Source organism: Thunnus maccoyii, chromosome 3 (genome assembly GCF_910596095.1).
Source record: "Thunnus maccoyii chromosome 3, fThuMac1.1, whole genome shotgun sequence".
Taxonomy (NCBI): domain Eukaryota; kingdom Metazoa; phylum Chordata; class Actinopteri; order Scombriformes; family Scombridae; genus Thunnus; species Thunnus maccoyii.
This window is the reverse complement of record NC_056535.1, coordinates 31133342-31159744: the sequence shown is the minus strand read 5'-3', so window position 1 is coordinate 31159744 and position 26403 is coordinate 31133342. Positions and strand designations below refer to the sequence as shown.

Genomic DNA, 26403 nt, shown 5'->3' with positions numbered 1-26403 from the left:
ATTTTTTCTGTTTTCCATTTTCATGTTTCATCCCAGTGATTAACAGAGTATATATGTATACTGTCGTAGACAAAACAAGGCAATTTATTTCCAGTTGGACTTTAAGGAGCAAAAAAGAAAGATGTTACCAGTCCCAGAGAAAAAATAACGATGATAATATGGTTGTTGATCAATGACTTAACAATTAGTTAAAAATAATGCCTCTTTAAAAGCAGTTTAATTATCAAAATAATTAGCGAGTGACAGAATCCAGAAGTTAAATCTTGAACAATAACAAGAGCAAAAAGTCTACATTATCCCACAGGTCATATAACACGTCAGTGTGACGTATGTAAAAGCTGTTTGTGTGTATTTGTGCATGTATGGATTGCCGTCACATGATCACTGTTTCATCCTTCCTGCTAAGGAAAATTTCCCAGGCAAATTGGAGTTGATGTTTTCCATCGTTTCCATTCAGGGTAAATGGAGTGTCCTAGTGACCTGTGGGAGAGTTATTGATCAGGCCTGCAGTTGCCAATACTCTGCTTAAACCTGTGTATTGATGAGACATTTCTATCATAAAAGTCTTCATTTATCATTGGTTCGTTAGTGACCTTTTAACCTGCTGCACTGAGGTTGAACTGCTGTAGTTAAGACACATACGCGCACACACACACGGCACTTTTATGGAAGCCCATAGAGGACTTGTAAATGTTAATGATCCACGTCACTGAACATAGTGACGTCCTAACTGAAGACTACTGAAGATTACTACAAATCATAATATGTACAGACTGTATTATCCACCACTGTTCATATAAATGTGAGAAGGCTGTATGTACTGTACATAGACCATGTGCAAACCTTACTGTACATACAGTGAAACCACTCACTGTATGTATATAACTTATCACACTAACCCATTCAATATTTATTCAAACACTCTTTGCACAAACACCCAACCTTGCACTATAGTACCCCAGTTTACAGAAACAGTTTTACATGTATCTATTATTTCGCCTACTTGTTTGTGTAGTTATATTATGTTTGCTTATATTTGTTCAGCTTTATTGTCCTTGTTTTGTTTGGTTGTATGCTTGCTGAATATTGTTCTTGAGCCACTAGAAACCAGAGTCATATTCCTTGTATGCATAAACATATAAATCTGATTCTGACCCTGAACCCTGAAGGTAACCACTGTTTGAGAGCCATGATTGACTTTGTAATGCTGTAAGATCATTGGCTGAGCCTCAGTCAGCCAGCTCCTTCCATCCCTGAAACCTCCTTGGGGATGTAAGCTGTTCAGTGCTCAGTGGAAGGATATGAGGACACTGACGTCAGGATGTTTATCCATTATTTACTTAAATATCTCCAGCGCATATCATTTCCATAAAAATAGATGCTTCATGCCGGTTTGATTTGAATACACCAGGAGATTAGCTTGGGAACCAGACTAATCTGTGAGCTCATGTTTTATTTGCCCTGGCAGATGCGTCTGGCCCCCCTTCCCGTTCAGACAGATTTCCACCCGCCTGGCCTGGGACGGGCCAATCACAACAGTTTATCTTAAATAGGGTGGGTTTGATATGATGACTGACGAATGAGGAGCACTGTTGAGGCATTTTCGCAAACAACCAGATGGCTAGAGCGCTCTGTTGAATCCGCTGTCGCGACAGTATTAGACGAACTGGACGGTATATTTTCTCTAAAAGAAGAACAAACAACTGCACTTAAAGCTTTTGATGATAAGAAATTTGTATTTGCCGTACTTCTGACAGCATTTGTCTAGTAGTCTGTTTACATTCCCATCGCTCAGCGCTATGTTTTTGTTGTTCTGATTGGTTGTAGGTCTATCAAATTGTGTCCAGAGGCATTTTGGTCTGCGCTTGTTGATAACATTTAGAAATCGAAAATGAACTGAGAGGTTCCAGACTAATTCACATTTGCTAATTGGTCTGGTTGGTGCCAGGCTACCAGGAGATTATGGTCTTATTTAAAATGTATTTTATCTGTGTTTGTAGTACAAACTCTGCTACGTTTTTTTAAAAAAAAAGATGGTTATACACTAAATGAGACGAAGACCAACAGATAGAGAGAAAAGGGAGAAGGAGAGGGAGGGACTCCCGAGAAAAAAATCTGTCAAGAGACAAAAGGAGTCAGAATTAAAAAGAATGAGACTGAGTGTAAGTGACAGGAACGAGAGAGAGAGAGAGGAAGAAGAGATAAAGATAGAAAGAGATAAAATGAGAGGCTGACAGCATCGATAAATTGCGATAATAAAAGGGAGGAAAAGAGAAAGATGACATATTTCTGCTCTTCCAAATATCAACTCCTGTGTCGCTGAAGCTATATGACAAACTTATAAACTATTTTCTAGAGAATTGTAACACTGATATTTATCTTCATTGTGAGACAGACGGGACTCCATAAAATGAAGTATGTTCCTCCACTGCAGTCTTAAAGAGGTAGTTTATAACAAAGTAATGCAGTAGATCCCACCTGAACCTGGTATGGAGCTGCTGATCAAGCTACACTGACGGTTTCCTTCAGTTTTCATGCAAAGTTGTGCTAAACATGTATCAGACTTGTACTTTAAAGTCCAGATACATTGAAGAATTGTCCTATCAGACAAATACTTGATACGTTTTGTAAATCAGCTCAACAGATACATCTTTACAATGACTGTATCTCTCTATTGTATCTCCCGAGAGTTTCAGAGACTTAGCCAAGGTGACATACTGTACTGTACTGTACATACCTGCCCAAAACACTACCACTGAAAATATGAAATCCATTTATTTAAATGCAAAAGCCAATCATTTAGCTTCTGTGTCTTTACTCTTCCTTTTCCACTTGGTAATGATGACTGGACAGTTTTGCTGTGTTGCTGCAGAGAGAATAAATCACTTTAAGGTGGACCAATTCTGGTGGTGCTTCCAATGAAATAAATTTAACATGATTTTGGCTGGATCTTTGACCAAGAACACACACCCACACACACACACACACACACACACACACACAAAGCACTTGTGTTAGCACTCAGTCACTCTCTCTCACTCACACACACACACACGGCAGAGTCCTCTATCCTCTATTATAGCTGGCACTGTGGTGATTTGTTCCCGCCAAGGTCTGTATTGAGACCGCAGGGCAGCAGGGAGGAATAACTGGTCCAGAGTAGAAGAAGAGGCTCCAACAAGAACTTTTAAAATGAGGAAAATGCCTGAGCAAGGACATTTGGAAATGAAAAGACTACTCCAAAGACTCGACTATAACAAAGACTTGATGAAATTAAAAAAGTGGCTCCAAGAGAGCTGCTGAAGCCAAGTACAAATTAAAGAAAATGGTTTCATATTGACACTAAAGGTTATTTGTAAGGACACTTTCTCCAGAGTATTAGTCAAGGCAAGGCAAATTTATTTGTATAGAACATTTCAACAAGGCAATTCAAAGTGCTTTACATAAAGCACAAAAGGCATCAAGACGGAATACAAAAGCAACACAAGCCAATGTAAAAAGACATTAAAATACAATTAAAAAAGTGTTAAATTGGAAATAAAAGAAGCTAAAATAAACTATTCCAACAATGTCCAGTATTTTGCATAAAACAAAACTTCTAGACTTGACTCTAACAAGCACATTTTCTTTTTTTTACAAGCAAGTAACCATCACCGAAGCTCTTTTCAAAGTCGGAACACTTTTTTTTGTGGAGCGCACGGTGAATTATCGAGAATCACAGCAGAGCAATGCGACATGTCATCTAATACAATAAAAGTTTTAACCGTACCAGCTGTTGGGCCGTCAGAGTGTATAAAGCACTCAGAGGGAGGTTGGATAAGGTGTCTCCACTAAATAGAGTCCCTCTAAAATGGTTCCTCCACCATTTGAGATGTAGAACACAGTCCGATTAAGGATGGCTCGTATTGAAATTACAGCCAACATCAGAATCAGAAACACTTATTAACAGGTTGACACCTGGAATCTGAATGTCACAAGGTGCAAATAACAAATAAAAACCAGACTGCACAGTAAGAATAGTACTGAGTTTGTTTTTCCTAAATAAAAAGTTACTTTTAGAAGAAATTACGTTGCGTATTTTTGTTAAATGCATCGATGTTAAGTTTGTAGCATCGTCTTTTTTCCTTCTGTACCAAAAATCTCCATTTTAACAAGTCATTTTGTGTATTTGAGTCCTATCTGAGATTGAAAATTGGAAAATTCTTGCAATGTAAAAGAGATATAAAGGATGTTGGTTTAAAATGACAAAATGATTAACATGATATGAAAGTAAAACCTTTTATATCCTCAAGGTAGCTGTAGAAGTTGAAGTATCACTTTTGCAAAAAAAACAAAAAACAAATAAAGTAAAATCCTGATATTGGCAATGAATTTAAGTTTTTTTTTTCTCTAAATTTCATAAGATCAGTTTTGGGCTCAATCTTTTCAGTTATACATGCAGAGACCTACGATCACTTAAACTAACCTCTGAACTGTTTGGAAATTTCAAATGTGAGCATTGAGCTAGAAGTAAATTTGGAGACACAGTTACAAACAACACCACAACCAGGAAGTGTATCTTTAAATAAAGTAACGACGGCAGATCTCACGCTCTTTGATGCTCATAGAGCAACAAACAGAATCTTGCCGTGTAATGACCAGATGAGGCAGCAGTAAGTTATAAAGTGCTGCATATGAAGAAAAGTGCCTCTTTAACTGCTCACCTCTCACCTCAGTGAGTACAGCTTTATGGCTCATCATAAACACACCTTTACTTTACTGCGATTCTGTACTGCATGTCCTCAAATTCATTTAATTAAAACTGCTGTATAAGGGAAATGTTATTTGCAGCATGCAGGTGTCATTAGAGATAACTCTATTAAAAGTGTTAATGCACAATAATCACATTAAGAAATGACACAGGAAATAGAATTAGATGTAATGTACATCTTCACATTCGCTTATTTAGCAACCCTGCAAAAAAAAAAGAGAGGAAACATCTGGTGATTTTCAAACTTGAGGTTCATCGAAAGGTATGAGAAGTGAGATGTAAGCAAATTACAGCGGCATTAGATTCAAGATGCATTAGTATGACCCGATAATCACATCAGAGAATTACATGAACTTAATTTCATTAAAGCTTTCATGTATTTCCAGCTAAATTTCATTAGGCAACACGACACCGACGAGAGGAACATGAGTGGTATTGCTGCTGAATTGTAAGTAAGGCAGGTTCACTGTAAGTGTACTATCTTCATTGCTTTATCGTGATCCTAAACAAACATTAGAGATGAGAGATGTGTGTTCGCCCTCTTTGAATTAGCAGCGCCGCACCAATGAAACAAGAGGCGGAGGAAAAGGTGTGGTTGTCAGCCATTAACATGCATTATCTGTGATGCTGTCACAGCTTTCAGCGCAAATTAGTGCATCGCATCTCTAACAAATGATGTTTATATACTGGAAGAGAGTCATATGTATAATATCCTGGAGGAGAGGAGAGGAGACATGAAGAACATCGTTTAAGAAGAAAGGAGCAAAGGGCAGATGGAGAGAAGAGCTGATTATGAAGGTGAGAACAGATGAGGAAGAAGAATTAGAGGAAGATACAAGAAAGAAAAGGTCAAAGTGAGAGGAAGATGTGAGAAAAAAAGAGGTTAAAACAGGTCTTTTTAGATCTTTTTTTTCTCCTCTTATTAACTAATATTTCTATGTCATCCCTAACAGCCACTGGTATCAAAGCGTTTTACAAGCTTGCCGAGCAGGAAGGGAGGATTTAACGTGTCATCAGAGACAATGGGAGGTGGCTGTCAAAGCTCGGCGGATCAACACATTCAAATTGCCTTTCAGTGATTTCCTGTCATTACCACACAAAGCACGGCTGTTAACCGGCTGTGGCATTAAGAATGAAATCACACTCTCATTCATTATGTAACGGTATGTTTGGAGAGGCATTGTGGAGCTCGCAGCCGCTCCACTCGTCTGGCTTTGTCTCCGCTTGAAGCCCGCATGACAACTTGACTTCCTGCTCTCAGTTTGGTACAATGCAGCCTGTCAGGACAGTTGGGACAATGCATTCAGCCCTCCACTTCTCTTCTGTCTTCTGACTGTTCTTCACTTGCATTCTCCTCTCTTCACTCCTATCTCTTCCTCTTCTCTGCACTGCTAGAACCTCCATTTGGATCTCCATGTGTTCTCGGTGATCCAAAAGCTTCAGTATTAATGTGTGTAAAAGGATATTAATGGTATCAATAGCTTCAAGTGAATTGCTTGCTACTGTAAATGGAGGTTGTAAAATTGAAATGTGTATAATTGAAATTTCCCATAGCAGAAATATACTGTAGTAAAGGGGCCAGCAAGCCAAACAGCTGTCTTTATCAGCTCTGATTATGAGGTGCATCAAAATGTGTTTTTTGAGGCAGAGAGTGTGACTAATTTGACGGGTTTGACCGTCCTCAAGTCCCTTTTGGATTAATTCTTTCTATTTGTTCCTTCTATAGCACATCTCTATGTTTATCATTTTATTTTACAGTTCAAAACACGCCTTATTTATCTTGTACTGGCTCTTAATGCAGCCCCTCAGTTCAGCCTCTGTCTGAAACAGGCTGTTTTAGCTCCTGTGTCGTTAAGGCCCGCCTCCCGATGAGCCCACTCTGTTATGATTGGTTAGCCTCAGGAAGCTGCCCCTCAGCAGACTTCCTGTGGCGGCTCGGGAGGAAATATAAATGTCTCCATTTGATTCGTACATGTTGGAGCAGAAATCAGATCCGAAATATGCGAGTGGACGATGTGAACAACCAAGCCGTTTGTAGGCATGCATGAACAATCTGACGCCATGACGAGGAGAAAGTAGAGGTAACATTGCAAACAACGCATTCAGAGCACATTGAAGCCCTGGCTTTTGACTTGCAGGGAGCATTTTTACAAACTTTCATCTCAAGTTTTGGAGCTTTGACCATGTTTAGGACAGATCACAACAGTATAAAAATAACAGAAAATCACAAAAAAGCATTTTATGTCCCCTTTAAGACTCACAGAGCATACTGTCTGACACATATTACATTATAAACACAGGGTGATGAAACTCTAATCTGTCAAACCTCTCTCTGCCGTGTGGTGCCGATGGATGATGTGCATCACTGCCTGGTGAGAAACTCTGCATTTAAAGAACAACCACAGCGATTGTTCCGGCGTCACAACACAACACCTAATAACACCTTCCCTGCTGCCACACCGCTCAGTATAACAAATGAACACCTGCAGTCTTCACCTCCTCTTCCTCCCCCCCCCTTTCTCTGCCTCCTCCTCCTCCCTATAGAATAGACCTCCTTTCCTAGCACTCCATTTTTTACTCCTGACTTTTCTGGGTCGTCTCTTCAGCTCAGAAGCACACCAGAGACCTCTCTCCGCCGTTCTTTCTCCTCTATAACTCATATATTTGACATCGGCTCCATGCATCTTTCCGCCTCATTTTTCACTCTATACATTACTGTAATCATATTCACAGCGTTTCTGCTGGTAGCGATCTTTTTCACTACATTATTTTTTTCATTAAAAGAAAAAACACAACTTCACAGTGTTACAAGATTTACTTCGACGTGGAAACCAGCATCTCTTTTCCTTCCTCTCCCTTTCTGTCCCTTCCTGTGTTCGGGCTCCAAGGGATTTGACAGCAGGAGTAAAGATGGAGAACTGCTCTGATGAAAGGATGGAGAGAAGGATAGGAGGGAATAGAGAGGAAAGAATTCAGCTAAGGGGGAAAGATGTAAAAAGGAAGAACGAGGGGCTAAAAGACAAGGTTAACAAGCAAGGAGGGAAAAAGAGACCTACTGAGCCACTTCAATTTTTCAATTCTCACTTCCCCCCTCCCCCCCCCCTGCTGTTCTTTCACCTCTATCACACTTCTCTCCTTTCCCTTCTATCCCTTCATCTCCCCTCTATGTATGTGATCTGTGATTGAGGTATGATTGATGCTGCCTCTCTCCTTTTCTTCATCCTCCTTTCTTCCTTACTTTGCTCTCTTTCCATCCTCTGATTCGTTTAAGGCTAATGTTCCAGATCCTCCCACGATAACTGACATCTCATTACCTATAGCTGCCGTTTCAATGCAATAATACCCGATGCATGCTCATACTTCACACACTTATTAAGCTGACAATCTCATTCATAACTTCTTCGACTGAAAAGCCAGGGGGTCGTGACGTGTTCGGGGGGAAAACTGGCTTCCACCGAGGTTCAAACCTGCACTCTTTTTTTAAAGGATAGTGTCTAATCTAAGGATCACGCCTGCAGGAAGCACAGGGATATGAACAGAACGAAAAATGCACTTGATATAATTATGCAAAGTAACCTATGCACACAAATACGTCATCGGCCGTAGTTGCAAGTTTATTACACTCATTTACAAACTGTTTAATTAAAACCATTAACCTAAACTTATTGAACTTATCTTCAACATCAATTCTGCCCAAATCATCACCTCATCTAGCCGCTTAAGGAAGTGAAGGGCGCAGAGAAAAACTTCACTTTGGAAGATTTTCTACATTTTTTTTCTCTTCTTATGAGAACATTTGGTGCCTACAAGCACAGAATTACAAGAGCACACACTCTCACACAAAGAAATATAGACTCAATTAGTCTCCCCAAGCAGCAGCAGTGCCTGTTCTGTTTCTATATTAAAGATTTTCTTCCATCTGATTAATGGGAAGTTCAGAGTGAACACGTCTGAGAGATTTAAAAAAAAATCCTCCCCTAAAACACTAACACATTATTTAAAAAAAAAAAAAAGACTGCTGTTGGCAACGTACCTTTGCTTTCTGGGTCCATTTTCTTTCAGTAGTTTTGTATTTGTGTTTTGTTATTCCCAATAACATGGGCCGAGTTATTTCTAAATTAGATTGTTGAAAATGTCAGTAATGTGCAGACATATAAAGAATGTTAACTACAGTTAGTATATTACCAGTAAATGTGATATATAAACATACTGTAAAAGTACAATTTTGAGTATTTCCATGTTGTGAGAATTCATCTTTTTTTCTTTACATCTCACCACATACTTTCAAATGTACTTTACAGCTCAGCAAACGTGATGCATTATGAGAGTCTGAGCCAGTGGTACATGGAGTAGATCCAACAGTTTTGATTTGTGACACTTCAGTGACTAATGACAGCTGTGTCTCTGAGCTAGGAGCAGTTTCTGTATCAAATTGCTTCATTATTATTAGTTTTTGGAGTCTCGAAGTAATAAAATTCTCCAGGAAAACAGCACAGATTCGAGAAATGTCAGAAATAAAATCACATATCCTTTTTCAGTGATGTCGTCTGTTTGCTTATTCTCTTAAATATTTCATGACCCCTCAAAGTTATCTTATGACTCCTTAGGAAGCCACCTGATTGGGAACCAGCGTGAGTAGATAAATCACATATAACACACCTTTACAATGGTACCCTGGGAAGTTTTTGCCATCTAGTAGCGCTATGGGGCAACGTGTCTTAAAAGTGGGTCCACATTTTGTTGCCCCCATGTCGATGGTTTCACACTATTTCACTGACTGGCGGTTGGTGGCGGTAACATGCCAAGAAATGTGCCAAAAAAGCAGAAGAAGACGACATGTATCTAAAAAAAAATCTGCTTTATGAGGAAGAAAATGCACTCAACACCTCAATAATAATAGGCCATGATCACTATAGGGCCTGATTTTTCTCCTGGCAACACTGTGAGAGGAGCAACTTTTTACCACAACAACTACTCTTACCTCAAATACTCCTGTTCCTACAGTACAATACCCCATTCAGACCAACATGATAGCACAGGTAAAATCTACTGTGTGAAAGGGATAAGAAACATTTTGAAAATAAAGTGTTCATGTCACTGTTGATCACAAAAAAACAGCAATCTGCTTCTTTTAAGAGCTGCCATGTCAACAGAGAGCAATACAGGAAGAAATCCATTGTAAAAGAGACACAAAGATCAGTTTCCGCACCCACTGAAGCAGGAAACTGCTCACAATATAATGCAGCAATGGGCTTAGAGTGAAAAACATGGAGCACATTTCTGAACTGGAAAACCTCGAGCTATGTTATAACTATCAGTCTCTCTGCTTTCATGTAAAAATACACAGCTGAGTTCAACAAGTAGATGCTTGTCTGGAAGTTGTCGACAAGTCTTCTAGGAAATGTAGGAAATCACTACCAGAAGAAGGGACAGTGGGTTCACTAATATGTTTATTACAAAAAATCTACTTCTAGGATACATTACTGTAAATATCACAGCTTTCACACAGATTTCTCCTTTAAGGCGGACGGATGCTGGATGTTGTTTTGAGTCAGACAGGTGAGCAGGTGGACGGATCGATGAGAGGCTGAGTGAATGTTTAATGTTTCATGTTTTACATTTGCTCCGTAATGCAGGAGAATCACCTCAGCTGTCTGTCACCCAGAGCGGTGAAATGACACCTAAGCTGATATGACACATACATAGCATGTGTGTGCGTGTGTATATGTGTTTGTGAGAGAGAGGGTGTTCTGTCTGCTGATCACGTGAGGAGACGAGAACCGAGAGGAAAAACAGCAGAGACAGGGATGTGAGGAGAAGCTGAGATTTGTGTTTCATTTCACTTTTTTCCTTCCAAGGAGACAGTAAAAAGTAAAATCAGCTGAACTCAATATTACCTACCTTTTGATTTAAAGGTCCATTAATGTTTAAGGTGGACAGAAGATGGACTTTACAATGTAAATTCAGTGCTATTCACTCAGAGAATAGAACCGAAATGATTAGTGGATATGAGCTAGTTGCTGCTAAAAGTAATGCAGTCTAGACTGTGGAGAGCCTGATATGTTTTTATAATAAACCTTCTAGTTCTTTGATAATTTCATATTAAACTTGTTTCACAACCATTGTTTTTGTGATGTAATTTTTTTTTTTCAGGTGTGCTTTTTATCTCGTCTGCTTTATGAAAAGATTTCATAAATTGTTCTTTCATGATTCAGTTTTCTATTTCTTTAGTCACTACTTTTGTAGTCTTAAGTTAAGGCATTAGTGTTGTGTGTGTCCATATTTTGTCCACTCCTTTTATTTCACAGCAAAGACTGAACACTCTCACTTGAGAAATTGAAAATTTATTGTGTACAATTGAGTGTATAAACCACAATTACTCACTATATCAGTGATTACATCTGTATTATCTGTCTATGTCATGAAGTTGAAATTGAGAGGTTGTCATCTCGTCAGTCTGTCTGTCACTTACAAGCAAGTTGAAGACAGATTAGCTTGACGTACAGACAGTTGACACTTAGCTGATCATATTTTAACCCATAAGAGGCCATTTCTCCTTAAAGGAAAATTATGGGGAATATAAAACAGACCAAATGGACCACAAGGAACACATTTCTGATTTTTTTTTTTTTTTTTTGGAAATTCTACTTTCAGTGTCAAAGATCTGTAATGTAACATATATGTCATAACGATATTTCCCTAACTTGTTTTATATCAATTTGTTCAAGAAATGTTGTTCAGAACAGGTTAAATGTAATACAGGACGTCTTTTTATTAAAGCATCAGAATTGTTAAATGGGTTGAAAACTACCTTTAGTAACAAAAAACTTTTTAAAATTAGCTAGTAAAATTAGCTGTCACATTTGCTGACCAGGCACACCGCCATTTTGGAAGTGATGTCATGGCTACACAGATTCACACATTGTCACATGGCATGACTGTTCAGTAGATGTTACTGAGGGACTTCATGAGTTAAAATCAAGGATAAAGCTGTATAAGGAATTTGTCACCATGGGTTCTTATGGGTTAATGTAAAATTCAGTAAATTTAGCTTATAAAAATTTGTATTTTTACTTGTAATTGGAGGCAACAGATGATTCTTTTCAAGAATATGATTTATCAAAACATTCACCTGCCGCACTCTTGTAGATTTATAGATCATATTCAGACCAACAATGCTGCCTCAACTTTTGTGGCAATGTAACATAATCCAGCAACACATAATCAAATACACTCAAATGCACATTCCTGCTAGACGTGTTTACTTTACAAATCATCAAGATGAAGGATAAAATGACTTTTCTGACATTAAGATGCTTCATAACTACATGCTGGGAATATCTGATCTAAGTCTTCAAAATGAGCTACTAAAAGTTTTATAATCCAAAATACAAACACAGAGAAACAACAGCGAGGGCTGTAGCTTATCAGGGAGCCGAAGTGCTCTAGCTTCTATTTTTATTACTTCACTTGATGTCCTGCTGCTGTAGAGCACAGATTTCCTTCCTGTCCTGTCAGTGAAGTACATTTGAATTAAATTAATTTAAGTGAGAGAGAGAGAGAGAGAGAGAGGAAGAATTAAACAAAGAGAGCGAGGGGAAAAGGAAAGAACGAGAGAGAAAACAAGAGGGAAAGTGATTAAAAGACAATTTAAGGTGGAAAGACAGAGTTAACCTGCAAACAGGATTTTTTTAAACCGCCGAGGGGGGAAAGGGGGCTGAGAGAGAGAGAGCGAAGGCTTGACAGAGAGACAATAAGACAGAAGAGGAGAGAGAGAGAATTAACCTGCAATCAGGCCTCTATTTAGCTGCAGTCAGCCACAATCAGCAGCCATATTAGCATTTAATTAGACTGAGAGCCACAAACCACGGCCTGCCGCTCCGCTCTGATTACCTCACACACTGCCTTCATATCTGTGTGTGTGTGTGTGTGTGTGTGTATCTGGAGACGTACCTTTGTATTTGTATGGATACATGTGCACCTAAAATCACAACTGGGTGTGTAAATGTGTGTGTGTGTAAGCATGGACGACTTATATTTGTGTGTGTGTGTGAGTGCTCTTAGAGGTTTGTGAAGGTTTGTGTCTAAGTTTTGATATTGATTCGTCACGGGTTTCATGGCGACAAAAGAGCGGCCGTCACGTTGAAATCTGCTCCCATGTGTAAAAAAAAAAAAAATCACACCTACATACAGGTGATGTTCCCAACATGCCGACCTTCATCAGCCTCTTCGTGGTTGGCGTCAGTAAACACACACACACTTTGGAAGCAGGTGACAGTGTGAATTAGCTTTGGCAAGGATCCTCTTGTGTGTGTGTGTGTGTGTGTGTGTGTGAAAGACATGAGTGGTTTCCCCTAAGACACCTAAACACTACCGGGATCCAATTTTCTAGGAAATCTGTTAAGTTACAAAATCTATTATGTTTCTATATGATAGCCGACAGTTTGTAATTACGTGAGGTTTTTTTTTTTCCTCCTCCTCCTCTGGGACACACATGCTCAGAGAAGCACAAACACAATTAAACTCATTCTACTTCCCCATTTTAAGGTGACATGCTAGGCGAAGCTTACAGTGAAGATAATGGAAAATTAAATGATGGGAAGTAACATCAAACTGACATTAAGGACACGAGATGTGACGTTTGAAAATGTTTCCACCTGCTTATTATTATTTGCTGTGTTTACTTGGTGTCTAAGAAACCTCCAGTGTGCAGTGTGTGTTTCTCAGGGACAACTTTCTGCTGAACAGATCAAACCACTTTTTTCTTATTGGATAGTTTCATAACTCTGCTGTTCACCGGATGAAGCCGTTCTAGCTGGAGTGTTGATGTCCACCAGCTGTGTGAGTGGATTATCTCTCTGCTCTTTTTTTCCGCTCTGTTATCTTTACACAGTCTGTTACTTGTGAATGTATATAAATGTCTATATTTAATGACAATTTACATAAAATGTATATTTAATGATGCATTTTACTTGTATATATAGCTTGGTTTCCATCCAAATATAATGCAAACTTTAATGGAATTTCCAGAAAATCAGCAAAAAAAAATAAACCGCGTCTCCATCCACTGATGCTATGTGAATATTAGGAGTTGGTTCATCAAGATAAACAGCTGGTGGCACTAATTTCCCAGTTGGGGGCCATTAAACCATTGCAGAGGAAGAGGGTGTAACAAGATGACATCATAACAAGAGCACCAGTCAAACCTCAAACAGTGAAAAAAAACAATGTAGAAACCATGACGGAAATATGGCATTTAAGTTTGGTTCATATATTAGCATTACGGACTCCTCATGGCTCCACATAGATCTGATGTTTTCATCTCTTCAGCAGAAGTTTCAGTGGATGTTTAAGTCTCATGTTTCATGTACGTCATAATTACTTTGCTAAGTCTGTTTTCATTGCACTTTGTTGCACTTTTCTGCCTCAGCCAAGCGCAAAAACGTTTTCACCATATTTCTGGATTTTTCCTGACTTTCCACTCATGTATTTTCATGTGCAAATTGAAAATACCATTTAAAACAGGTGGATGGAAACGCACCCACTGATTTTGTCTTAACATATTTACAGTAAAATTTGCTTTTCTTGTTTGTAAGTAGGTAGCGAGAGAGCGAAAGGAAGGGAGACGGAGATTATTTTACTGCTGCTAACACACACGAGTGAGGAAACACGGTGTGAGGTAGCACGATAATTAAAGTGTGTAAAGTACAGCCACAAGGCATCTTAATGAAATGTAATGACACGTAATGAAACATGTATTCAGTATGCTTGAAAGGCATGAAAAATGCCGCCGACACAACTCAAAACCTTATTCGAAAATGTGGCTGCTGAAGAATGAACACATTCAGACATCTGCTTACAATAATAACCACTTTGTTTAGACCGCAATCGTTCCTTTACATCTGCAAGGAACGATTCCGGTCATGATTAAAGAAACGTCAGATGGTTTGTTGGCCCTTCCGTCCACCCTGACCTCCTCCAGACTAACGTCACCTGACCTGCCTCCTCTGCTCCAGATGGACAAGAGTTATAATTCTTATGGCCGCTAGAGGGCTTTGTCATTTAGTCAATTCTACCATCTGAAAAACAGGTCACAATCATTTTCTTCTCATATTCTTCCCTTTATCAGGTTTGTGTCTCGTTAAGAATCTTACTGCATAAACATAATTACTTACCGACATCTGTGTGTGTTGCTGAGAAGTGGCAGGTGTAAGTGGTGTGCTAAAAATGAGCTACCCTCTCAGTACTTTGGGGGAAACGGTTTGGTTAAGACTGATCTGCTCCATGTCTTGGACTGAAAATTACACTGATTTGCTATGTAAATAATGACAACAGGTGGTTTCAGCCGAGCAGACTATTTGGTCTCTTTTACCAACAACTTCCAGCTGTGTGAAAACAATCACATGAAATACTGCTGACCATGCTGCAGCTTTTGTTCTCTCATGTTTTTTCATACGGTTATTATGGAAATGTTGGCGAGGCAACAGCAACACTTAAGTTCTTACAATCAAAGCAAAGAACAACCTTAAGGATAGGAGAGGGTTTTCTATACAACTCTGATGGCCATGCCCAAATTTAACTATTAGGGGACATCATGCAAGCAAAGATTTGCTGTTGGGCCCCTACTGTTCCCCTCTGTGCAATGTGTACGTCCCCTGTTGCTTTCAAGTTGTCCCCATTAAGTCCAGAACCAGTACTCCTATGCTAAAGAATACTCAATTTGTGTTACTTTTGCAAACACAATTTCATTAGGAATATGTGTCATATGAGCACCGTCTAAACTGAAATAACACTCTTAAACTAGATTGTGACACCGAGTCCTTCTACAAGACATGCCCACAAACATAGCTAATAATGCAGGACCCATTGATACTTTAGTGGTGCAAAAACCCTTTACAAGTTGTAATTAATTACATAAAATTACCAGAACCACATGACATACAGTGATCATGTCTTTGGTGGCCATGTTGGATGTTCTCTTGCAGAGCTTTGTTCCACTAGCATCTGTCACTCAAACAGTTTTATCATTGAGCTTCTTTTACATTATGTCATTTATATATCAGTGTGCTGTGTCCTGTAACCACACCCATCAGTGACATCACAGTGTACTGACACACCCAGGAGTACACTTTAAACCACTGGAAGTAAGAATCAGTTTATTTCTCACTACTTGCAAGACCAAAGTTATTGGTGAGTCCAGGTTACTACAACTACAACTATCAGTCATTTATCACTGTAATGTGTCATGTTAGCTAGCTACAACCATCAGTTGTCTCCCACTGGGATGCTTGATATAAACAAGGTGTAAAGACACACTTTTAAAACGTTTGCATTATTTCTAAATATTGAAAATGTCAGTTGATAAGCTTACAATGTATAAAATATAGAACAAGTTTTCTGTGACCTATTTAAAGTTAGCTTATACATACATTAAAATCTGCAAACACATTCTGATCAAAACGTGTTATTTTTCCAGAGATACTTTCATACAGAGGGTGTACTTTTATCCTTTGCATTCATTACTTTTATCAATTTGTATGGATAAGACAATCCAGTGCTACAGTTAGGATTAGTATGGCAGGAAACCAGGGCTAATGTTATGTAGCAATAATACCACTTCAGAGCAAAATCAATTACATCATCTGATGCATCCACTTTGAGGAAATACTTGATCCGAGCGACAATCTCATCATAGAAAACCTGACATAACCACACAGGTGCGCAAGGCTCTCCCTCTCTCTCTCTCTCTCTCCCTCTCTCATTCTGTCTCTCTCATACACACACACACACAAACACATACACACACACACACATACCAACAACACATCAATCTTGGTCTAATTTTGCCATTGTTTTACTGACTTAACTCATCTGATTAAAGGGGACTAGAATAACCAATATATGATAGGAATATAATAAAATGTTATTTTTCAATATACCAGAGCTAATAACACACATGACACATGCTTTTTGTGGAAAGATTTGAGCACAATTGGAGACGAAACCCACCAAAATTTAATGTTGCTTAAACCCAGAAACAAGGGGACAACATGCGATTTGTCTTTGTGGATGAAAATAAAGACAGTCTCACCATGCAGAGTCTAATATGACCAGATGTATGAACACATGTATGTAGCACATAAATACAGCCATACATGTATGACAGCATGCAACACATACAGTGTATACTGGACACACACACACACACACAGTGATGTATTTAATTTTGCTAAATACCAACATTATTGACTAAGTGGAAATCTACCTGTAACTGCCATGTGAGTGGCTTTTTTGGGCAACAATTTAACAGTAATATGTGTCCTGTCAATGTTACCAGAGCTGCAACTAACAAATATTGTTCAGTATTATTTAATCTGTCTATTATCTCTTTAAGTAATAGATGAATCATAAAATGCACAACACAATTTCCATCTTCAGATGATTTGTTTTGTCCAACCAACAAAGATACCAAACATATTAACTGTTTTAATTCTATAAAACAGAGAAAAGCCACAAATTGTCAGATTTGAGAAGCTGGGACCAGAGAATGTTTGGTATTTTTGCTCCATAAATAAATGTATTATCAAAATTAATGACAATTCATTTTCTGTTGGTCAACTAATCTATTAATCAGCAAACTGTTTCAGCACCACTGGTAGGTCTCATTGGATCATTTCACATATTATCACATAAAAATGTGAACTTTGGGTTTTGGAAAATCAGCCGAGATAAATAGTAAACACTAACAGTATACAAGGTTTTTCCAGGACATACACATGTTGAAAGGTGATTTAATGAATGAGACTGTTTTACATAACACACTGACGTTCGGAGGGAAACATCAGTTTTCCAACAGACAGGTGACAAATAACATGTGCCTTGTGTCCTATGTTTTATGTATGGCTCCATTAATTTTATTGTGGTTGTGTGTGCTTGTGTGTGTGTGTGCATGTCATTCCCACTCACCCCCATCGTCCTCGTCGAAGGAATTCATGCAGGGAAAGTAGATGGCGAGGGCCTCGAAGGACGCCGACAGGCTGATACGGCTCTGCGATCGCTCCATGTAGAGGCCCGCCGTCGGGCCCGGGTCGGCCGGCTTGGCCAAGCGCGGCTGGGCATTCTTCACGCGGAGTACGGCTCGCGGCGTCTTGGATGGCTGTCAGCTGCCCCCCACGGCAGATCCACCTCACCCCGAAAAGAAGAGTCAAACGAGAACCCCGAGACGCTCACACCGACTTAAATCGGTGCAAAGAACTCTCAGCAAGTGGTGGCAGAAGTTGACGTCAAAGAAAGATTCTGATGTTGCTCTTTCTCCGTATGTTAGATGAAATGCAAGCTCCTGTGGTGCGAAATGATCCTAAGAATACAAAATGTGAAGATATGTCTCTGTTATTAGCTCACTTTTGATGAGGTGAACTGTTCTAATGACTGATATCTTTGCTTTTTTCTATTTTTAAACTATCTGTGACTGTGCATAGCAGAGTTAAATCTCTCTCTTCCTGTCATCTTCTGCTCCGGTGTTTTTATTTTAGTTTTGCTTCCGTTCTCTGGCAGATGCTCTTGTACATCCTCCTGTTCATCCCTGTCTTGTCCTCAGAAGTCTAGCTGATAGTCTGGTGGACTTGACTGTTGTCTGATCGTAGGTCTTGCTTGCTTCTTCAGGCTGATAAAACCAGATCTCGCTCTTTTTGTTTCACAGCAAAACTCCCTGAACTCTGCCCTCTGCATGTCAATCTAACACCCCCCCCCCTCCTGTTTATGCATTCACAGCCGGGATGCCTGGTCTTCTTCAGATCCCAGTAAAGGAAGGAAGACGGGAGGAGACGCTGGTGGTGGAGGTGATGTTGACGCCCATCTTGAAACGTGTTGCTCTCCGACCGAATCAAAGCTTTTCCTTTCTGTCGCACGGCGTTGTCATTTCCTCATTCTTTGACACAGCGAAAGCATTTCTCTCACACAGACAAACTGACTTTCAAAACCTAGGAGACGTCAGCTGCAGGAGCTGTTGCGAATCTGCTTCGTTTTCCAGATCGGCTGGGAGAGCATCAGTTGCAGCAACAATTGCAACTGAGGGCAATCTGTTGCTTCTGCTTTGCTCTGAATTGTAATGCAGTTACTGTTTTGTTGTTTGCTGCTGTAAATCTTCTCAACGCTGCGCTGCTGTCAGCCAGGTTTGCTGTCTCCTTCTCTCCTCCATCGGTCCTGTGTCGCTCCGTTGCCGTGCCGATGCTCCAATGACTGTCTGCTCCTAAGATGGGAAAGGACAGAGAGAGAGAGAGAGAGAGAGAGCGAGTGAGAGAGATGATGAGAGAGAGAGAGAGAGAGGCTGTACTGTTTAACAGCTTGTGTCTGACTGGACTCATTCAGTGGCAAGCTGTGAGGAGAGCGAGAGCCGGGGGGGGGGGGGGGGGGGGGGGGCAAATGGAAGACTGTTGCTGGCAGCCCGGCCAATCAAAATCCGGATGAGGGAATATGGGTGTGGCTTGGGGACCGTGGAGGCAATGCAGGGCAGGACAAGTTTACAATGTCTCTCCCTCTGTCTCTCTCTCTCTGCATCTACTTATGTCTCTCAAACCAGTGGTCAAAAATAGGGCTGCAACTAATGATTATTTTTATGATAGATTAATCGATTATTTGTTATTAAGTCTATAAAATGTCAGAAAATGGTTAAAAATGTTGATCCAGGGTACAACCTAAAATGTCACAACCAAAAGATATCCAGTTTACTACCATAGAGGATTAAAGAAACTAGAAAATGTTCACATCTAAGAAGCTGGAAAAGACAGTTTTAACATTTTTCTCCTTTAAAATAACTCAAAACGATGAATCGATTATCAAAATAGCTGGTGATTAATTTTCTGTCAGTCGACTAATCGTTGCAGCTCTAGTCATAAAACCAAGCGCAGATCATAAGAAATACATGGAACAAAAGCCCAGAGAGGTTTTCAAATGCTGAACAATGCCTTTCCTTGAGTCATTTTAATGCAGAATATGACCACAAATATGACTATGTGTTATGTTTAAGGCAGAAAATGAAATTAAAGACCCGAAAAGACATTATTGTGATTGCCTGCAAAGTTCATTCATAAATGATAAGAGGAGCAGATTTCAGGTAACAGCTCAATAATACTATTTTTCCTTCGGGTTGGTAAAACTGCGCCATGCTGTGCTGTAAGCATTCCAAATCATATTTTGTAACGTGGACGTAGCATGAGTGGTTCTCCATTCAACTTAGTAAAACAGATGACAGCTCTAATGACGTGTTTAAGGTGTGATAGTCTGCACACCCTGCAGTTACATGTTGTAGCACTGAGAGCAGCTGTGGAAGAAGTATTCAGATCCATTACTTACGAAAAAAATGTTGCATGCTAAAGCAGCAAACCAAACATTTCCTACTGCTGCTAGTTCACATTAAAAGCATTCAACTGATGAACTGATGAAACTCTGAGTTTCATAGAGTTTCTTTGTGAAGCAGTCACAGAAAACACAATGTATTTGTCACAGAGGTTAGCGCTGACAGCGATGCTTCATCAAGTCTACAAAACATTTCATTCATATGATTTTTTTTTTTGTCAGTTGATACATTATAAATATTGCAGCGAGAAATGGAACAGGAAGGAACAGCCACATTGAGATGTTAGATGAAGAGCTGCGGGCGGCACAACTCCAACTGTTCAGCAGCTCCTTTTACTGAGTCCCGCTGTTCTGTGGAAAACCGCTTGCGCTGTGTGTGTGTGTGTGTGCAGCATGAAATCATATCACATTGCAATTGTTATTGACTTACTTTTGTATTAAGTTCGTTTGACTGCACTGCAAACAGATCCACCGGTTGTTCCTTTATTGTATTTCTGACAAAGATCAAACGGGACTAAAATATGAAGGATTATAAATTCGACGACATACAGACAGCATATAAGTGTGTTTTTATTTGATTTGTGTGATATTATGCTTCATTTGTGCAGCAGAGGAAAAGAAACAGTCTTTTAACATTGTTCCCTGTGATATTTTAAAGTGATCCGCTGGAAAGAAGCACTGAAAATGTTCATATCTTGATTGGCGCTAACCTCATTTCTTGTTTTGCGATGTTGTGATTCACCAATGGAAAGGTTTTACTATGAAACATAAGTAGCAGGAAGTGATATCACTCTGAGTTAGCAGTAGCTGGAGGAGAGCCTTGATTGGTGAAAATGAACTTTGCACTGGACTTGGAACCTCAAAAAAGATCATTAGGAGGATCCGTTTTTACCATTTGGTGATCGTTCCTCTGGAGATCCTTTTATCTTTCATCCTTATTTCTATGTTGTACACCTTCCTTCGCCCGGAGGTCTCACTGACTTCTCTCTCTCTATCTTTCTCCTTTCATTCTTATCTCTTATTTTCCTTTCTTCCTCATCTCTCTTCCTCCTCTCTTTGTCTCTGCATTGTGCACTCTTTCCCTCTTGTATCTCTTGTTTTTTTCTGTGAAGTAGAGACAGAGAGGGAGAGAAGAGATGGGCTGTGTAATCAGCAGTGCTTTGCAGGGCTCCATTCATCTTTCTGCTTCCACAGATAGAAGCCATAGGGGACACGCGCACACACACACACACACACACACACGATCAAAATAAACAAACACAGACACACTTCACATTTTGAGACAAACAGATACACACATGCAGGCAGTAACAATCAGTTAAATCACGTTTTTGTACATGTAATTAAACATAGAAACAGATACAATACCCACATATGCAAACAAATGTACACACACACACACACACACACACATATATAGGTAACAGTTAGCAGAGGTGATCAATTTGTTTTTGGATACAGCTGCACACGTCAACCATTCATATGATTAATCAAAGAACAACAATACATCACAGTACATTTATGAAAATGTCAGAACTGGCAGCACTGATATTCTCCTGTAAACACACTGACTAAAAAAGAAAAATCAAACTTTCTGGAGAAATAAACTCTTTGCTAAAAGTTCATTTTAAATAATTAACTAATTTTGAAACTACTGTGTGACAATGTTTAGCTTGTTTTAAGTAGTGCAGGTGGTGACTTACTGACACATGTTTGTCCCTCAGGTAGCTGTATGTGTTCGCTGCTGAGATCATTCAGCGCTACAAACACGGATTCTGCTGGTAACGTTGCAGCTGATACCAGCTCTCGTACATACTCGCTGCTGAAAAATACCAAAAGCATTTTAAGGTTAAGATGATTGTGAAATCTATTTTACAAACCTTCTTAAGCTTTAAAGGTGTTTCCCAAAAGCATCGTAACTGATGACGCTCTTAGAAATGACAGTTTAACAAGTGTTATTAACTCGAAAGAGGCTAAGACCATTTTAAGAAGATCCGCAACTTTTAGGTGGAACCAAAAACTACATGTTATATAGACGTTTTCACTGTTTTCCTAGATTTTTAGGTGTATATTTTTTTTTCATGAGCTGATGTTCTTTTTAAGTGACGTTGGATGTTTTTTTTCTATTTATGGCGTATGTTGTCTCACACTTATGTCGTTTGTCCCACACTTACATACAGCAAGTCTGATACCGAAATGGTGAGAGAATAATGTACAAATTCATGAAACTTATAGGAACAGCCACTGCTTCATTTTAGTTTAAATACTACCATTAGAGTAATGTCTGCTTTGAGCAGAAATTAAATCAATTGAAGTTTACTTTTTTAAACTGGCTTTCACCCAATAACATTGGGAATTATATGGACTGTAGACTGCTTACTGCACATTAAACTTAGTTTTCATACTGAATACTGAATTTCAAGTATAAAACATTTATTTGCGTAGTTTAAAACATTTATGCTTTGTAATGTGTGTATTTTCAATATATATGGCAGCTTACAGACATAAAGACATAAATAAGATGTAAATATACAGTTTTAGTTACCAACGCATATGCATGGACAGTGGCTGCGATTCCAGCTCCATTGCTAACTTTCTGCTTGCATATTTTCATGTATACATGGAGGATTCAAAATTGTATCCTCTAGAGGGCAGATTGGGGCCTAATCATCCCTTGTCTTCACTGGAATATCTGATCGAGCATCGGCATGGAGACATCGTATAGATGAGGGTAGTTGTGAACAAGCTCTTTGAGTTTCTCTTCTAAACTTCCACCATTGTTGTGACCAGAAACTGCTACTGACCTTATTTTGTGATACTGACCCACCACCACCAGTCATGCGCTGAATTGTATCTCGTGGACGTGTAGCGTTAATTTCTGAGGATGTATACAAGCAATGCTCCCAAGGAATGCAGGATTCATAAGCTAGCCATGATGCACACTCGAACACCTAGTTAAAAGCAAGCACTCGATCTTAAGTGTCTAAGTGACTAATGGGGAGCAACAACACTCAATACTGAATGCATGACTTTGAAAATCTTTTAGATAAAACTAAGCTACACTTTCTGTATTCCAACACTACAAACTCCTCCCGTCACTCCTCTCTCCAACTCTGTCATGACTGAATATTTAGCTGATTTCGACAACGACTCAACTGTCTTGAGATTTCACGACGAGACTTCTCCTTGAGTGAGACTTGGATAGAAACAATAACAAACAGACTGAATTATGCTCCTTTCCTAATGTTGTCGGACACTTATAATAACAATCTGAGCCTGTCAGTGGCAAAAACAAGCACATTTAGTGGACATACATTGATGGGGCTCTATTGCCTCGTTACATTACATTGCAGCCTGTTTCGCAATTGCAGCAGCTCTCATTCAATACTGGACCAATTTCAAGAATTGTTGTCCCCATTAGTCACTTAGAAACAAAATGATGGGAAAATAGGGTTCATAGAAACACTCTTAACTGGTCAATTGGTATATTTTTGTTTTTTTACTTTAAATTAATATTCTAGTGGGATAAACACAAATGCTGACCACTTCATTTCTTGACAGGACAATGTAGCAGAAATTGTTTTACTTCCATTCAGTACCAACGCATATTAGCATGTCCTGCACACTTATGGTCTGAAAGGTGACAGATCACTTTAAAACTCGAGAACCTGAAAAACTCGAAAGCTCAGTATATTTCAAGGTCTAGCCCCGGGTACTTCCCGGCACTACTGCTCTGCAGCTTCTCAACTGATGATTAAAATTTTAATTTATTACAATTCCGAGTTTCACTGCTTCAATGATGATTTATTGATTTTATTTCCTCAAAAACACAAGTAGTCTGCTTCCTGTCTACTCATTGTAATCAATTTTTTAGCTTCATCTTGAATATAGATGGAAGTCTGTTTTAGTTTGTGACTCACTTGTTTTTCCTGAGAGGACATCTTATATTAAGTGTCTCCCACTGCCTTCAATCTTCCTTTGTCATTCAGTCATTTGATATGTACCGCTGTCTTCTCTCCACTTGAAACTTCAGTCAGTTTTGTTCATTCAGCAAATACAGGCCAGAGAAATGTAAATGAATCCTGTAATTAGTGATAAACAACCTTATCAACACTGTGCAGACATTTTTAGTCACTGGCCTTTTTTTTTATATGGTGGATGTCGTATTTCAGGGCCCCGTTCATGTTTGTGTTAGTTTCAGTGAGAACCTGCCGATGCCTCATAAAAGGCTTTTTACACTGCGATGCTTCTGTCCTTGTGTGCCCTGCTGAGTGTACTGTGGCCAGTGAAGTGCACTGGTATCATGTTGACAAGTGCTCGCCCGCTCACTGTGAGCATGCTGTCCAAGCACGCCTTATCACAGGAGCATTGACCTTTTACTACAAGTACCTGCCTCAGCGTCTTCCTCCGCCTTTTTCGTGTCGCCGCCTGTCTCTCTCTGCCTCCCTGCCTTTTACCTCCATCTGCTCCTCTGTCAGACCTCTGTCTTCCACTTCGCATTTACATTTGTCTTCCGGCTGCTTTCATCAGTTGTCTACGCTTGTCTGCTTACTGGTTTACTCTTCTACCTGCCGGTCCTTCTACTCTTTCCCCTCCATTGTCTGTCTGAATCAGATTTCCTGTCTGTTAACTTTCGCTTCTGCCATCACCCTCATCTGTGTCTCTATTTGTCTACTTGATTCTTTGTCTGAGTTTGATTTGTTGATTGTTTTGCCTGCAGTGTTCCCCACTAGTGGTTATCTGTCTATTTGCCTATATATCTTTTTCTGTGTATGTATGTGTTGAAGGATAAGTCTGATGTTATTCTATATCTTTCTTATTGTCAACAAGTCCTATGAAAAGTTCAAACCCAATAATGAATTGATCCTACGGACAAGTATTGTCTGTGTATCCAAAGCCTCATATATCATATAGTACAAAATCCACAGCTGAGTTTATTACCCAGTAATTGTGCTGCATTTATTACATTGCACTGCAGTGCCCAGCTGTTTTTTAAAGCCTTTTTTAAAAAAATGAAAGTACATATTAATGACCAGTTTTTAAAGATTCTTAAAGTTTTAAGATTTTTAGAGTTTTTGAGTAAGAGCAAATGGGCTCAGGGGCTGACAGCCATGGACAGATTAGGGGTGTCAGAAAGTGCTGTGATAGGAAGTAACGCATCATTCATCATTCAAAGATTCACTAAAAATGTTTTTTAAAGCTTTTGATAGACTGAATAAATCGACAATCTTTTATTCTTTTTTTTTTCATTTCAGTTCAATTCAATTTTATTTATATAGTGCCAAATCATAACAAAAGTTATCTCAGGGCACTTTTCAGACAGAGCAGGTCTAGACCGTACTCTATTAATTTACAGAGACCCAATAATTCCCCCACGAGCGAGCAGTTGGCGACAGCGGAAAGGAAAAACTCCCCTTTAACGGGAAGAAAGCTCAAGCAGAACCGGGCTCTAGGTGGGCGACCATCTGCTTTGACTGGTTGGGTTGAGAGAGAAAGAGGGAGGGAGGCGGAGAGGGGAGAGAGACACAGGGAAGCGTAACCAACAATACCAACAACAACAACAACAATAACAATAATAGAGATGACTTGCAATAATAATAGCAATAATATCCGGAGAAGGCATCCAGGCTGGACCAAGCTGTCATCCCTCGGACTTGGGAGTTTCCTGTGAGATGAGAAAGCACAAAAACTTTGAGGAAGAAGTCAAGTTAGTAACATGCATTAATGGCATATGAAGGCATACAGACAGAGAGGAGGAGGTGAAGAGAGGAGCTCAGTGCATCATGGGAAGTCTCCGGCAGTCTAGGCCTATAAAAGCATAACTAGGGGCTGATCCAAGGCGAGCCTGGCTGGTTCTAACTATAAGATTTATCAAAAAGGAAGTTTTAAGCCTAGTTTTAAACCTTTTTTTCCATGTTTGCTATGTAAGAGCAAACCAATGTTGTATTTCTGTACTACAATCAAGCAATATGATGTAATGTGACGTATTTGTCCCGAAGTTCTTTATTGAAGTTTTTGTCTGTGGCACTCTTTTTGCACATTCTGCCATGCTGGATCAACAGTTATTACATTTATTACAAATGACTGTTGCACCTGGATATATAAAGCACAACATTTGGAGTTGGAGTTGTGCAGATGGGAAAACAGTAAGCAGAAATACCATGTAATCAAGGCAACAAGAAAAACAGAGGCAACATTTATTTTAAAGGGGACATACTGAGCTTTTTGTGGTTTTCTGTCATTTATATAGTGTTATGATGTTGAATGTGAATGAATGTGAATTTATGTAAAATGCTCCC

At 39.3% G+C, this 26403-nt stretch overlaps 1 protein-coding gene across 2 annotated transcripts in view; it reads right to left on the bottom strand.

Moving 5' to 3' along the window:
• The window catches only part of rims4 (regulating synaptic membrane exocytosis 4), a 52757-nt gene extending 31642 nt beyond the window's left edge, over positions 1 to 21115 (bottom strand). Inside the window, exons 1-2 of one of the 2 annotated variants that reach the window (XM_042406785.1) lie at positions 21086 to 21115; positions 17717 to 18998 (exon numbers count right to left, since the gene is read on the bottom strand). In XM_042406785.1, the coding sequence (XP_042262719.1) occupies positions 17717 to 17813 (97 nt within the window). In that variant the 5' untranslated portion in view covers positions 17814 to 18998; positions 21086 to 21115. Of the gene's footprint in view, positions 1 to 17716; positions 19034 to 21085 lie in introns of those variants that run through there. The other variant, XM_042406786.1, reaches the window with a different exon arrangement.
• Between the last annotated feature and the right edge of the window lie 5288 nt (positions 21116 to 26403).